General features: G+C 35.4%; 1 protein-coding gene across 1 annotated transcript in view; it reads right to left on the bottom strand.

Moving 5' to 3' along the window:
• Positions 1–16,832, bottom strand: part of VWC2L (von Willebrand factor C domain containing 2 like) — a 155,844-nt gene that overhangs the window by 118,452 nt on the left and 20,560 nt on the right. The window contains exon 2 of the mRNA XM_042998156.1: positions 15,248–15,377. Within this exon, the coding sequence (XP_042854090.1) occupies positions 15,248–15,377 (130 nt within the window). The remainder of the gene's footprint in view (positions 1–15,247; positions 15,378–16,832) is intronic.

Genomic DNA, 16,832 nt, shown 5'->3' with positions numbered 1-16,832 from the left:
TAGGATATGTAAAATAATATGGACGAGCAAAGGGAAGAAAGTAGAAATCCTCTATTACCCTACTCTATGGAGTTAAGTAGCATGGACATTTTGAAGTACTTTCTTCCCATCTTTTTCTATACATGTGATATATTTGTCTTTTTAACAAAAATAGGATCATATATGCATTGACTTATGACCCATAGTTTAATAATATACTCTGAACATGTATTTTTTGTTTATGTGGAGAATATCCTTAATATTTTTCTACAGTTTTATTTGTAATATTTTCTAAGTAGTCAGTTTATGTAGATATACTATGGCTTTTTAAACAACCACCTTATTGTTGAATATTTAGGTTTTAGGTTTTCCAAATTTTGTGATTATAAATGATTATGTAATACCTCTATATACACATCTTTATATGTTTATATGCTCATTTATTTTTGATCACTTTCTGGATGTGACATTGGTGGATCAAAGTCCTAAACACTTTCATTTCCCTTCAGGGAGGATCTATCAGTTTATACTCTCACCAGTAATGCACGAGAATGCCTGTTGTATTTTACCTTCCCCAAACTAGATATTATCCTCTTTTAATTTATGAAGAAATTTATGGATAAAATTATATGTTACCTAATTTTCATGTAAATCTTTGCTTTTATAATTTTTTAAGGTTTATTTTTTTTGAGAGAGAAAGAGAAAGAGAGCATGCATGAGCAAGCAGGGGAGGGGAAGAGAGAGAGAGAGAGAGAAAGAGAGAGAATCCCAAGCAGACTCCTCACTGTCAGCACAGAGCCAGACATGGGGCTTGATCTCACAAATCATGAAATCATGACTTGAGCCAAAATCACGAGTCAGATCCTTAACCAACTGAGTCACCCAGGCACCCCTAAATTTTTTTTTTTTATGTTTAGGAAGACCATCCCTATCCTGAGAATAAGTTAATGTGTACATTATTTTAAAAAATCCCTCATCACTTTTGATAAGGAAAGAGGGAAGATGGTGGCGTAGGAGGACGCTGGGCTCACCTCCTCCTGCTGATCACTTAGATTCCACCCACATTTGCCTAAATAACCCAGAAAACTGCCAGAAGACAAGCAGAACGGACTCTCTGGACCCAAGTGTAGACAAGAGGCCCAGGGAAGAGAGTAGGAAGGGCGGAGAGGTGATGCGTGCTATTCGAACTGGCAGGAGGGAGCAGGGTGTTGGAGGGGCAGCCCGACTGGCAAGGCGAGCCCCCGAGTCTGGCTTGCAAAAGCAGAGGGGCCGGACGGTGTGAGTTCTGACAGCCAGCAGGACTTAACATCTGGAATGTTATAAGTCAACAGCTATGCTCTCAGAGAGTGGGGCAGGTGAGAGGACGCCAGGAGGGAGAGTTGTTAGGCCCGGAAGGACAGAGCTGGGGTGGGGGGAACAAAGGTTCTGGCAAGCACCATTTCCCTCTCCCATCCCCCAGCCAAAATTCCAAAGGGAACCAATTCCCGTCACTGAACTTGTTTGCACCGTGCAAATGCCCAACACTGTGCTTCTGTGGATCCATCCTTCCGATGGGCCTGCCTCCCTCCCAATGCTGCAGGGCCCCTCCCACAGGGGACCACTGACGGCAAAATGAGCTAAGCCTGCCCCTCCTGCCCCAGTGCACCTTACAGATCTAACCCGGCTAATATGCCAGATCCCATTGAAGAATCACCACAAGCCTGGCAGTGTGCAAGTAGCCCAGACAGGGGCCACACCACTCCACAGTGAGTCCTGCCCCTGGGAGAGGGGAAGATAAGGTACACACCGGTCTGACTGTGGCCCCAGAGGTGGGCTAGGGGCAGACATTGGGTCTGACTGCGGCCCCGCCCACCAACACAAGTTACTCCAGACAGCACAGGGGAAGTGCCCTGCAGCTCCACAACACTCCAGGGACTATCCAAAATGACAAAACAGAAGAATGCTCCTCAAAAGAAACTCCAGGAAGTAGTGACAGCTAACAAATTGATCAAAAATGATTTAAGCAATACAACAGAACAAGAATTTAGAATAATAGTCATAAAATTAATCGCTGGGCTTGAAAAAAGTATAAAGGACAGCAGAGAATCTATTGCTACAGAGATCAAGGGACTAAGAAACAGTCATGAGGAGCTAAAAAATGCTATAAATGAGGTGCAAAATAAAATGGAGGCAAACACAGCTCAGATTGAAGAGGCAGAGGAGAGAATAGGTGAATTAGAAGATAAAATTATGGAAAAAGAGGAAGCTGAGAAAAAGAGAGATTAAAACAATCTAGGAGTATGAGTGGAGAATTAGAGAACTAAGTGATGCAATGAAATGGAACAATATCCGTATGGTAGGAATTCCAGAAGAGGAAGAGAGAGAGAAAGGGGCTGAAGGTGTACTTGAAGAAATCGTAGGTGAGAACTTCCCTGATCTGGGGAAGAAAAAAGGCATTGAAATCCAAGAGACACAGAGAACTCCCTTCAGACGTAACTTGAATTGATCTTCTGCATGACATATCATAGTGAAACTGGCAAAATACAAGGATAAGGAGAAAATTCTGAAAGCAGCTAGGGATAAACACACTCTAACATATAAAGGGAGACCAATAAGACTAGTGGCAGACCTATCTACTGAAACTTGGTAGGCCAGAAAGGAATGGCAGGAAATCTTCAATGTGATGAACAGAAAAAAATATTCAGCCAATAATCCTTTATCCAGCAAGTCTGTCATTCAGAATAGGAGGAGAGATAAAGGTCTTCCCAAACAAACAAAAACTGAAATAATTCATCGCCACTAAACCAGCCCTGCAACACATCCTAAGGGGGATTCTGTGAGTGAAATGTTGCAAGGACCACAAAGGACTAGAGACATCACTACAAGCAGGAAACCTACAGACATCACAATGACCCTAAACCCATCTTTCAATAATAACACTGAATGTAAATGGACTAAATGCCCCAACCAAAAGACATAGGGTATCAGAATGGATAAAAATCAAGACCCATCTATTTTCTGTCTGCAAGAGACTCATTTTAGACCTGAGGAAACCTTCAGATTGAAAGTGAGGGGATAGAGAACTATCTATCATGCTACTGGAAGTCAAAAGAAAGATGGAGTAGCCATACTTATATCAGACAAACTAGACTTTAAATTAAAGGTTGTAACAAGAGATGAAGAAGGGCGTTATATAATAATTACAGAGTCTATCTATCAGGAAGAGCTAACAATTATAAATGTCTATGTGCCAAATACGGGAGCCCCCAAATATATAAAACAAGCAGAAACATAAACAACCTTATTGATAAGAATGTGGTAATTGCAGGGGACTTTAATACTCCACTTACAACAATGGATACAACATCTAGACAGAGAATCAATAAAGAAACAAGGGCCCTGAATGATACATTGGATCAGATGGACTTGACAGATGTATTTAGAACTCTGCATCCCAAAGCAACAGAATATACTTTCTTCTTGAGTGCACATGGAACATTCTCCAAGATAGATCACATACTGGGTCACAAAACAGCCCTTCATAAGTATACAAGAATTGAGATCATACCATGCACACTTTCAGACCACAATGCGATGAAGCTTGAAATCAACCACAGGAAAAAGTCTGGAAAACCTCCAAAAGCATGGAGGTTAAAGAACACCCTACTAACGAATGAGTGGGTCAACCAGGCAATTGGAGAAGAAATTAAAAAATATATGGAGGGGCGCCTGGGTGGCTCAGTCGGTTAAGCGTCCGACTTCAGCTCAGGTCATGATCTCACAGTCCGTGAGTTCGAGCCCTGCATTGGGCTCTGTGCTGACAGCTCAGAGCCTGGAGCCCGTTTCACATTCTGTGTCTCCCTCTCTCTCTGACCCTCCCCCATTCATGCTCTGTCTCTCTCTGTCTCAAAAATAAATAAACGTTAAAAAAAAATAAAAAAAAATATATGGAAACAAATGAAAATGAAAATACAACAATCCAAATGATTTGGGATGCAGCAAAGGCAGTGCTGAGAGGAAAATACATTGCAATCCAGGTCTGTCTCCAGAAACAAGAAAAATCCCAAATACAAAATCTAACAGCACACCTAAAGGAAATAGAAGCATAATGGCAAAGATACCCCAAACCCAGCAGTAGAAGAGAAATAGTAAAGATCAGAGCAGAAAAAATAATATAGAATCTAAAAAAACTGTAGAGCAGATCAATGAAACCAAGAGTTGGTTTTTTGAAAATATAAACAAAATTGATAAACCTCTAGCCAGGCTTCTCAAAAAGAAAAGTGAAATGACCCAAATAGAAAAATCATGAATGAAAATGGAATTATTACAACCAATCCCTCAGAAATACAAGCAATTATCAGGGAATACTATAAAAAATACATACGAACAAACTGGACAACCTGGAAGAAATGGACAAATTCCTCAACACCCACACACTTCCAAAACTCAAACAGGAAGAAATAGAAAACTTGAACAGAGCCATAATCAGTGACAAAATTGAATCAGTTATCAAAAATCTCCCAACAAATAAGAGTCCAGGACCAGATGGTTTCCCAGGGGAATTCTACCAGACATTTAAAGCAGAGATAATACCTATCCTTCTCAAGCTGTTCCAAAAAATAGAAAGGGAAGGAAAACTTCCAGACTCATTCTATAAAGCCAGCATTACTTTGATTCCCAAACCAGAGACCCAGCAAAAAGAGAACTACAGGCCAATATCTCTGATAAATATGGATGCAAAAATTCTCAATAAGATACTAGCAAATTGAATTCAACAGCATATAAAAAGAATTGCTCACCATGATCAAGTGGGATTCATTCCTGGGATGCAGGGCTCGTGCAACATTCGCAAATCAATGTGATAAATCACATTAATAAAAGAAAAGATAACAACCATATGATCCTGTCAATCGATGCAGAAAAAGCATTTGACAAAATTCAGCATCCTTTCTTAATAAAAACCCTCGAAAAAGTCGGGATAGAAGGAACATACTTAAACATCATAAAAGCCATTTATGAAAAGCCCACAGCTAAAATCATCCTCAGTGGGGAAAAACTAAGAGCTTTCCCTCTGAGATCAGGAACACGACAGGGATGTCCACTCTCACTGCTGTTGTTTAACATAGTGTTAGAAGTTCTAGCATCAGCAATCAGACAACAAAAGGAAATCAAAGGCACCAAAATTGGCAAAGATGAAGTCAAGCTTTCGCTTTTTGCAGATGATATGATATTATACATGGAAAACCCAATAGACTCCACCAAAGGTCTACTAGAACTGATACATGAATTCAGCAAAGTCGCAGGATACAAAATTAATGTACAGAAATCAGTTGCATTCCTATACAATAATAATGAAGCAACAGAAAGAGAAATAAAGAAACTGATCCCACTCACAATTGCACCAAGAAGCATAAAATACCTAGGAATAAACCTAACCAAAGATGTAAAAGATCTGTATGCTAAAAAGTATAGAAAGCTTATGAAGGAAATTGAAGAAGACATAAAGAAATGAAAAAACATTCTGTGCTCATGGATTGGAAGAATAAATATTGTTAAAATGTCAATGCTACCCAAAGCTATCTACACATTCAATGCAATCCCAATCAAAATTGCACCAGCATTCTTCTCGAAGCTAGAACAAGCAATCCTAAAATTTGTATGGAACCACAAAAGACCCTGAATAGCCAAAGTAATATTGAAGAAGAAAACCAAAGCAGGAGGCATCACAATCCCAGACTTTAGCCTCTACTACAAAGCTGTAATCATTAAGACAGCATGGTATTGGGACAAAAACAGACACAGACCAATGGAATAGAATAGATATTTCAGAATTGGACTCACAAAAGTATGGCCAACTAATCTTTGACAAAGCAGGAAAGAATATCCAATGGAAAAAAGACAGTCTGTCTCTTTAACAAATGGGAGAACTGGACAGCAACATGTAGAAGAACTGGGAGAACTGGACAGCAATATGCAGAAGGATGAAACTAGACCACTTTCTTACACCATTCTCAAAAATAAACTCAAAATGGAGAAAGTACCTGAATGTGAGACAGGAAACCATCAAAACCCTAGAGGAGAAAGCAGGAAAAATATCTCTGACCTCAGCCACAGCAGTTTCTTACTTGACACATCTCCAAAGGCAAGGGAGTTAAAAGCAAAAATGAATTGTTGGGACCTCATCAAGATAAAAAGCTTTTGCACTGCAAAGGAAACAATCAACAAAACTAAAAGGCAACCAATGGAATGGGAAAAGATATTTGCAAATGACATATTAGAGAAAGGGCTAGTATCCATAGTCTATAAAGAGCTTGCCAAACTCCACACCTGAAAAACAAATAATCCAATGAAGAAATGGGCAGAACACATGAATAGACACTTCTCTAAATAAGACATCCGGATGGCCAACAGGCACATGAAAAGATGCTCAATGTCACTCCTCATCAGGGAAATATAAATCCAAAGACACTCAGATACCACCTCATGCTAGTTAGAGTGGTTAAAATGAACAAATCATGAGACTATAGATGCTGGCAAGGATGTAGAGAAATGGGAACCCTCTTGCACTGTTGGTGGGAATGCAAACTGGTGCAGCCACTCTGGAAAACAGTGTGGAGGTTCCTCAAAAAATTAAAAATAGATCTACCCTATGATCCAGCAATAGCACTACTAGGAATTTACCCAAGGGATACAGGAGTGCTGATTCATAGGGTCGCTTGTACCCCAATGTTTATAGCAGCACTTTCAACAATAGCCAAATTATGTAAAGAGCCTAAATGTCCATCAACTGATGAATGGATAAAGAAATTGTGGTTTACATACACAATGCAATACTACTTGACAGTGAGAAAGAATGAAATATGGCCTTTTGTAGCAACATTGATGGAACTAGAGAGTGTTATGCTAAATGAAATAAGTCATACAGAGAGAGACAGATACCTTATGTTTTCACTCTTATGTGGATCCTGAGAAACTTAACAGAAGTCCATGGGGGAGGGGAAGGAAAAAAAAAAAAAGAGGTTAGAGTGGGAGAGGGAGCCAAACCATAAGAGACTCTTCAAAACTGGAACAAACTGAGGGTTGATGGGGGTTGGGAGGGGGGGAGGGTGGGTGATGTGCATTGAGGAGGGCACCTTTTGGGATGAGCACTGGGTGTTGTATGGAAACCAATCTGAGAATAAATTTTATATTAAAAAATTCCCTTATTTCATTTTTTTTTTCATTTAGATCTCTGATTCAACTGAATCTTACTTATATACAATGTGCAAGACAGCAATATAATTGCACTTATAAAGTGATTAACATTTATATTTGTTAGAATAATAATTTTTTTTCAGTAGATACTGAGCTGCCACTTTAACTCTATACTAAACTGTGGGCTAATTTTTAATTTTTTAATCTGTCTATTTTTATTCACTATTACACTGTGTAAAAATATTATATCTTTATACATTAATTTAATAATATGATAGATTGAATTCCCCAACCTTAGCAAGTACATTCTTTTTCATGTACTTAAATTTTCCAAGTTTGTCAACTTACCAAAAATATTATATCACATAAAACATTAGATAAGATTTCCATTTAATTCATCATTAGAGAAATGCAACCTAATAAATTTGAGTTTTCACATTTAGAAATTTGGTAGATCTCCTTATTTATTTTTTGAATAAATTGTAGTAAGGTTTTGCGACTTTTAAACCATATATATAATATATATGGTTTATATATATATATATATATATAATATATATATATATATATTATATATATATATTATATAATATAATATATATATATTATATATATCCTCCAAACATTAGTAGTTATTTATTTGTGTGGTTTTTTTTCTTTAAAAAGTAGCCTAAATCTCTTGGTGGTAAATAGATTTCTATTCTCACAATTTGAGCAATGTGAAGTTGAAGCTTAAAAATGTACCATATGGGATGAAAAAAATAAGTGAAAGGTAAATGGCAGTTAATTAAATTGTAATCCAATACAAATACCTCACTGAGTATTTAAAGGAAGAAATAGCTCTTTTTTTTTTTTCTGTCAACTAATAACATGTTATAAGAGAATTTAAATCTATCATATTTCTACAAATTATCCAATCATTTTTTATTATAAAACTTGAAATACAACATAGGAAATATGCAACACTGCTCATTTGTCATTTCAAATATCTGTAAATAGAAGTAGAGTTGCTGAGGTAAAAGATACATACAGTGTAATTTTGATACATATTGTCAACTGTCCTTCCATGGAGATTGTGAAATTTATACAACCACCAAAGATGGAAGAGCATGCCTCTTTGACCACAGTATCAGCAATAACGTGACTCATGAAATTTTAGGATTTTTGCCAATGTGTAAGTAAAAAAAAAAAAAAAAAGCTACCAAATTTTCATTTGAAATTTTTTTTTCTAAAATTGGTTTGAGCAATTTTTCCTCTGTCCTAGAAACTTTTTTTGTTTCAATTATTTGTGGAATAAATTTTGAAGTTATTTGCCCATTTTTAAAATAGAATTGTGGTCTTTTTTTTCTTACCCTTTTCTGAGAGATTTTTATATGTGAGTTGGATTAACCCTTTGGGATGTAGGATTGATGTTTCTCCTGTTTTTAATCTCTTTCTACAGTGGTGTTTTGTTTTTGTTTTGTACTGTGGAGAGCTTTGTTTGTTTTTAAAATATAACCACTTCAAGATTACAAATCAAATCATCCAGGTTCTCTTTTTATACTGTTTGGGAAAATAAGTTTATATTTAAATATTTGTTGAATTGAAACATTTCCTGAATTATGAGATAAGGTAGAAATTTAAAATTATTTGTTTCAGACAACTATCCAGTTGCTACAACATCATTTCTTTTACAAATTTTCTTTTTCCCATTGATTCGAAATACTACTTTATCCACGAATATCAAATTTTCACGTGTTAGGTGTGTCTGTGATGTCTCTATTACATTTCGTTGAAACTCAGTATCATATACCCATGTCGCAATTTTAGTAATACATATATATTATACACACACACATACATATATATGGTTAGTGTGTGTGTGAGAGAGACCTGTATATTCATTTTCTACACTGCTATCTTACTAAACTGTCTTTATAGTAGTTTTCAATACTTTTTCTTAGGCTTTTCAAGTATATAATCCTATCACATGCAAATAACAACAATTGTATCTCCTCTTTTCTAATTTTTTTCTTCCCAATTCTCTTTGTAATTATGTTAGCTAGTTCATATCTACTATCTATTTGAAATTTTAAAGGATAGTGGGAATCCTTATCCTTTTCCTGACTTTATTGAGAATGCCTTTAGTGTTTACCTATTAAGCATGATTCTGTCTTTTTGGGTTGAGGTAGGTACATTTTATCATGCAAAAATTATCCAATTTTATTTTATCAACAGTTTTTGTTAATAGTTTCTGCTGATTTATGTCTAATATCTTTAAGTATAAATAGAAATAACATGATCTTTCTCTTCAATTTGGAAGTAGAATACGTTTTATTAATGTAGTTCCTAATGTTGAGCTCTCTTTATAAACTCTACTTTATTAGGACGCTTAATTATTTTAACCCTCTTCCAGATTCTTTTTGTTAACATGAATGTGCAATCCCATTCCCACAGTCTGAAACTCCCTCCCCCCTTTTTTTTTCCTCACAACTTTGACACAAAAACTCAGTTGGGATTAAAATGTGATTTGAGACTCTATTCAATCTCCATATGATTGTTATATATCTTGTAGAAATGTCCGTGTGATTGAAGAATGCTGCCCTAGAACCACTGGCTATGTAATGTACTATACAATATATGAATTCCATTCTCTTTGTAAAATCCACAACCCAGGGGTTTTAGATGGGGGATTTTGTATTTTATTACTTCCCTATTACTAATTATAAGTAAAGTTGTCCTCCATTTATTATTTTCTTAGTTTGTATTCTTTGGTTTGTATAAATAGTATACTCCAGAAAAAAGAAAAGAAAATTTTGTCCTTGTCTGTCTTCTGGAAAAGCTTAATTAACATTAGAATTATCTTTTATTTAAAGGTTTGATAAAACCTTTTAAATTAGAAAATAAAACATTTTGAAAATCCATTCAGTATTAGAGGCCTATGAAATAAAATGTCAAAGTTCTTTGCTTCTACCTTCTCACTTCTTCTCTTACTGTTCTGATCATTGAATCACTGTTAAAAATTGGATATGTATTCTTCCAGAACTTTCCTTATGCCACATACAAAAACAGCAAAGAAGGGTTTATAACATTTTTTAAATCTATTAATAAAGTGAATAGTTTTTTATATTTTTTGAACATTTGTATTTTGGAGCTGCCTATTTGTATACTTTTATGTTGTTTTTATTATGGTCATTCTGTAAAGATTTAGTGTTTTAAAGAGATTAGCTCTTGTCTGTCCTCCCTTACCTTCTCACTTTTCCCCAGAAGCAACCATTGAATAATTTCTAATGTTCTGTTATGTTTCTACTTAGCTCTTTTTCTACATACATACAAATTTTCATATCTACTTAAAATTGTATAGTATTTAAAATATTTTAAATATGTATTACTTAAAATGTATGTATTCTATAGAATACACATTAGTATATTATTTATAAAATAATATATAGTCTACACTCCTTGCTTATTTTACATAGCAGTAAAAAAGGTCAATAGAGTCTTTTTAAAGGTTGAAGTATATTTCATTACTCCACTGAAGGACTATTGCATTTTTCTCCCCTCTTTTTGCTCTTAAAATGCAGTAAAAATGTAGTACATGAATGTGGGGAAAAGTACAAGAGGGATTGCTGACTTCAAGTTGCATGAAAACTTTGATAGAAACTATCTTCTTAAAGTTGTTTCACCATTTTATGAACATCTTTTTAGTATCTTTACTGATTTGTGGTATTATCAATCTCAAGTTATTATCAATCCAATATTGGTATCTCATTTTTATAATTTTTATCTCCCTGGATCCCTTGGGGGGGGGGTGAAGGATATTTCCATATGTGTATTAGACATTTGATTTTCTTCTGTGAATTTCCTTTATATACTCTGACCATTTCCTACTCTATAGAACTATTTTTTTCTCATTTATTTCAAGGAGCTTGTTGTATACTAGGGATGTTAACAATTAGATGTGTCAAACGTTTGCTCCCAAACACCTCTAAGGTCCCCTCTCTCTCTCATTTGTGCACTGCCCATCCCTTTTGTTGGCTTCTTCCTTTCCATTTTCCCTTTTGGCGGGTCTGTTTCCTGTCTTATTTGTATCACTACTAAACTAGAAGGGGGTAAGGGAAAAGGAGTTAAATATTTGAATAGGGTCTATGGCAACATCAGTTTAGTTAGCAAGGATATGGAATCTTCTCACTCAATGGGTATGGAGGATTTTGTGGATGCTTTCTGTCCATTCCAATTTTTCATGAAGTGACTTTTCCTTCAGAACCATTAATAATGACTGACTATCCCAGTGAAAACATGGAACTCACTGACATACTGGCTGATCAAATGTAAAAAGTGCAATTAGGATGCTCTAATGCACAAATATTTTTTTAATAAAATGTATGGTCAGTGACCAAAGATTTGAAATATTTGTCACTCAAAACTAGAATGTTTTCTTCAAGCAAATGCTGTGCTACTTTACTTTTTTATACTATAAAGACAAAACCATAAAGAATATTCATTAATTCACACAGGAAGGACTCAGGCTGAAAGACAGGTCAAAGTGACACAATCTTGGGGAAAGATGGACAGTCAGGAAATATATTTTTCAAGAAGGCATTTGGATTGCTAGCTCTTGCAGACATACAGAGGAGGGAGAAGCAAATGTTTAATAACATTTTAAAAAACAATAGATTCCTTTGTCAGTTCCCTCCAGGCCTTGCCAAATAAAAAAGCATCTCTTTCTCCTCTTATTTTGTGTGTGTCCAGTCATTCACATTTTTCCTGAATGTTTCTATTTTTTCAGACAATTGATGGTATTTTCTTGATGGTAAACTAACTGTAGTAAGAATGGAGTTTATAGCTTGGCTATAATTATTGATAACCCCTGGTAATCTTGCTGGAGGTAATCATTAAGACCAGGAAATCAAAAATTCTCTCTTGTTATATTATCAGAAAAAATTTTTAGTATATGTCTTTAAATGTATTCTTACAAATTATATTATGGAGAATAAAGAGAGGCCATCACTGTATGAGCTAGGGAGCATATTACTTTGTACTTTATAATGTTAAAAATAAATTTAAAGATAATTGTTACATTTTCATTGGTAAACCAATGTTTTCTGGGAAAAACATGTATATATTATTGTATTTCCTTATTCTATTTGCTCTTAAGTAATCTGAGAATGAAGATTTTTATATTAGCTGAATATTGAGTTTTAAGGTCAGGTGTGGTACATTCTATCATTTTAAACTTTTGTTTTATATCTTTAAAGCCTCTTGCTCTTGGCAAGTTATATAATTCAGGAAGGCAGAAAAATTGATTTTAGTATGCAAAAACAAAGTATTTGGCAGCTAAGATAATCAGCACTTATGCAAACTAAACATTTACAATATTTATGAAGATTTAAGAAAATGTAGAAAATGTTATAGGACTGTTTACAAATTAAGATCTATTGCCTGTACCTTGAATCCATAGGGTAGATTTTTATCCTTTTTTCAATCTAAGACAATGGTGGCATACTTTAAGAAACAGTTTACATTATAATAGGAAAATTAATCTTGTATAGAATAAGGAAGGCTTACTATGTGTTGGAAATTTAAGAAATTGTTCCAGTTGTATTCTGTCATAATAAACATCTACTCTCCCCCTTCCCCTGTACCCCATCCTGGCTCTTCCACACATGGGTAATCTGTTTCTGTTTTCTGGGCCAGGCTTAAAAAGAAAGCAAGCAAGATGTGGCTCAGTATGTTCTCTCAGTAAAATAGTATCATTGGTGGTCATAAGGATACTCCAGTGATTTTTAATATGCTTTTCTTTGACAATGATTATACTTCACTTTTTGGGCACAAGTGACTAATTAGTGTTATTTAATAATAAAAAATATGTCATAATGTTATATTACAATCAGAGTTCATCTTCCTACTAAGTCTAATTCAGGTTCATTTCCCTTATTAAGAAAAGAAAAAGGTTTCCTTTGAAATGGCAAAAGGGAAGAGAAATGGTCTTTTTGTAGTGCATCATGAACAAAATATTGGAAAAGTTAGCTAATAGATCTTGTTCTCTCAACATGTTTTTCATGAATACTAATGGGCTACTAATGAATTAACTAATTAATTGAACAATTAAAGTCCATTCATTATATGTTTTTATACAAAGAAGGTTTCGTTTGAAGACAGATTTCTACTCTATAACGTGGAGTAAAGTATAATAATCTTGGGTTACATCAAATTAAAGGTGATTAATTTGTAGTGGCTGATTTGACATTTGGTGTAAACGTTAACTCAGGACATATTACAGGTTTTGGTGTGGGGTAGCTAGGATTATGTGGTAGTGAATGTGTAAACCCTGTGTTTTAAATACATGGTCTAGAATGTTTTAATTCTGCGAGTACTCTGAATATGTCCAGATGGTAGTTTTTAACTATAAGCATGGTTTTGTTTACCATAAATATGAAACAAAGCCAACCAGGGACACCTAGGGAAGAGAGGATCCTCAAGGACCTGTTTAGACAGTTGCTTCTAGAAAAAAAACAGTCTTCAGTCAAAGACTTGTCAATCCTATTTTTAAAGATTGATTAGGTAGCTGATTTTTTTCTTCCTTCTGTCCTTGGAGAAAATGAAAAATAACAGGTCCTCTTCCACTTTAGACTAACCATTCATATACTTGATGACAGTTAGGTCTCCCTTGAGCCTTCTCTTCTCCAGGACAAATTATGCTAACTCCTTCAGTCTGTCCTCATAGGTCCTATTTTTCAACCATTAAATCATCTTATTGTTCTTCCCTGTATCTTTTCCAGTTTCTTCAAAATCCTTTAAAAATTATAATGTCTTAAATTGTATATATTTACATATATTTTATAGGTTAGGACTTCAGGTTGATATTTATTTCCACCTTCTAAGTCAGAAAAGATGGTCACTATGACACAGGTCAGTTGGATGAAAGGAATAATAGTAAAAATAGAAGTCAAGTGAGCAGCTTCATATTCAACTCAGTGGATTCTTATGATGCAAAATGGTAAAACTGTGCCTGCAAAAATGTCCTAAGTGTTCTTTGTAAGTCCTTTGGGAAGACACCAAGACAAGAAAACTATTGTAAAAACAACTAGAACTGCTTTTGCTTTTTATTTAATAAACGGATACCTCCTTTTACTAATTATAATTCTATAAAGAAAAAGATTAGCAGATGAACTAACATAATGGCAAATTCAGGACAAAAAAAAAAAAAGGTGAGTAATAGAAGAAGATGAGCACTTGTGAACTCAAGGAAGGGCACAGGGATTCCGTATAAGAGTGACTTCAGTTATTAAGAGCTAGAGCCATTTTTTTTCAAGCAGTCATTAATGCCAAGAGGGGGCATTTGTGGAATGCTACCTAGCGTTGCTTTATTTTTTGGCAGCACATGACCAGTAGGAAGAGCATGATACTGGCTTTGCTGATATGCTGCCCTGGGTCTATGGCACTGCACTGTGTTCTCTTCAGCATCACGTTGATTTTGAGTGATTTACATACAGTCTGCATTCAACCTCTCCATTCCATGAAGACCAAAAAGGAACCCATAATCTTAGAAACCAAGTTTCCCTCTATCCAATTCCTGTGAGAGCAAGATTCCAGTGTAATAAAAACCTACAATAAAGGCCCTAAACCTTCTAGTCTTTCTTACTTCAACTTAAGTACATTAATAATTGAATTTTGTATTTCTTTGATAATTCAACTTTAAAGTAAAAGGTTTTTCTATGCCCAAAGCCAAGGATCTGGCATTTACCCTACTCTCTCTCCTGGGTTATGCACTATGAAATGGGGTGAACTGCTTCATAGCTTCCAAAGAAAGAAATTAAGTCATAACAAAAAGATGGTTTTGTGTTCTTTCTAATATCCTCCCTATAAATCAACAGTCAATAATAGGGACCACAACAGAGCTTATAAGAGCGTTAATTCCCCAGATGTAAAGCTTTGTGAAGCACCCATTGCTGGTTTATTTTCACATTAAGTTGGGATAAAAGTATAAATTTGCCATGCCCATATTGAAGAACCACAGGCAAACAGTGGGCTCTTGCATCGAATGGTGGGCAGTGGTAGAATATTTGTGTTTTGCACTAACCCCTCTTTGAAAGCTAATGCAGTATGGTCTTACCATTTTTGCAGACAGGACAACACTGTTCTGGTTCATAGACTGGGTTGACACACTCAGGAACTGCGCAGTCTGCTACAACACAGTGAACTTCATTGCTGGGCTCACAGCGACACCATTCACATGGAGAGGGCTAGGAACAAATCTAAAATTAGCCCCTTTTCTCCTATAACTTAATGCTTGCACATTCATATGCTGTTAGAAGATAAAACATCAGTGTTTATATTGGCTTTACTGTATCAACTCCATTTACCATGTGTATGATCATTCTTCCCCAATGGAAAGCAACCTGGATATCCAAGCCAAAGTGGGTTGCTGTGTGGAGCTCAGGTTGCCATGAGCAACTGGGGCACTATGGGATGACTCTTCCTATGACTTATGTTCCTACTTTACAAAGAAGTGTTGGGACAACTAATATGTCACCTCTTGGTTTGGTTTGGTTTCCAGATGCACTGATTGCCCTACCTTCCTCAGGCAAACAGGAATGACACTGGATCATGTGAAGTAAGTTTTTGCTATTTGTCACTTTTCTTCCTAAGAAAGAAAAGGATTACTGAGAAGCAAGAAAATGGTAAATGGACATCCTAACCCTTTGTATGAACTCCTTTTCAAGCTAACCTAGGCTCTAAATGGCATTTTTTTTTCCAATATGAATTTTAGAAAAGATTGCATTTGGGATCCAAACGTTCAGGTACTGCCTCTTGAAAGATTTAGCGAATACCTTTCATCTTTCCTGCTTGCTTTTATGAATGAACTAAAATCAATTGACTTAAAAAGCCACTAGTTAGAGTCAAAGACTAAAAATGGAACTGAAAAGTGATTAATTTAGAGGAGAAAAAAAAAAAAACAGGCAGAAAACAATTTTTGTCTCAACAGTACTTACCAGCCAAAAGTGAGTTTGATATTTTCTGTTTCTTTTCCACAAACTTCCTATACCACAAATAATCTCAAGCAGTGACCATTTTGTGATGTTCTCATGTTTACAAGTTCTATCTCTCATTTCTCATGCAACAGAGTTTGGAATTCCGGAATAAAAACTTGGAGGTCTCAGAAGTTATACAAGTGTCTACTTCTCAAATCATTCCATTTGTTCTGAGAACATTCTACCTCCAGTCCTATGCCACAGTGCCACAATCTGTGTTGGAAATCTAATAGTCCAATAAATCTTTCTCACAGGCCACAGTCACTTTGAGGTAAACATTTTGCATTGTAAAATGCAATTTGCAAGTTCCTCACTTGCAAATTGTGTTAATTAAAGCTCTCTGCCTTTGTCTCATTTGCTACTGTCCATATCAGCTCTTGTTTTTCTTCAACCTGTGGGGGTGAAAACCTTTCAACTAATTATTTTCAAATTAATGTTACCTTTGCTTTCTGCTTGGAGAATGAGAGTCTAGCTTTCAATTATTTTACTTTCCGATTTAGTAGGAGTAAGAGAATTAGACATAGAATCTGTAGGAAAAGTATTTCTAACGTTGTCAATACATTCATTGAAGGGTACAGTTAAGCTCCTGACTGTGTGGTGAGATGTGTTAAGTAGTATCTCAAAGCAATATATTAGATCGTCCTAAGGGCTGGGATTTTTCTGAAG

The sequence above is a fragment of the Panthera tigris genome, chromosome C1, assembly GCF_018350195.1.
Source record: "Panthera tigris isolate Pti1 chromosome C1, P.tigris_Pti1_mat1.1, whole genome shotgun sequence".
Lineage (NCBI taxonomy): Eukaryota > Metazoa > Chordata > Mammalia > Carnivora > Felidae > Panthera > Panthera tigris.
This window is presented reverse-complemented; position numbering and strand designations above follow the sequence as displayed.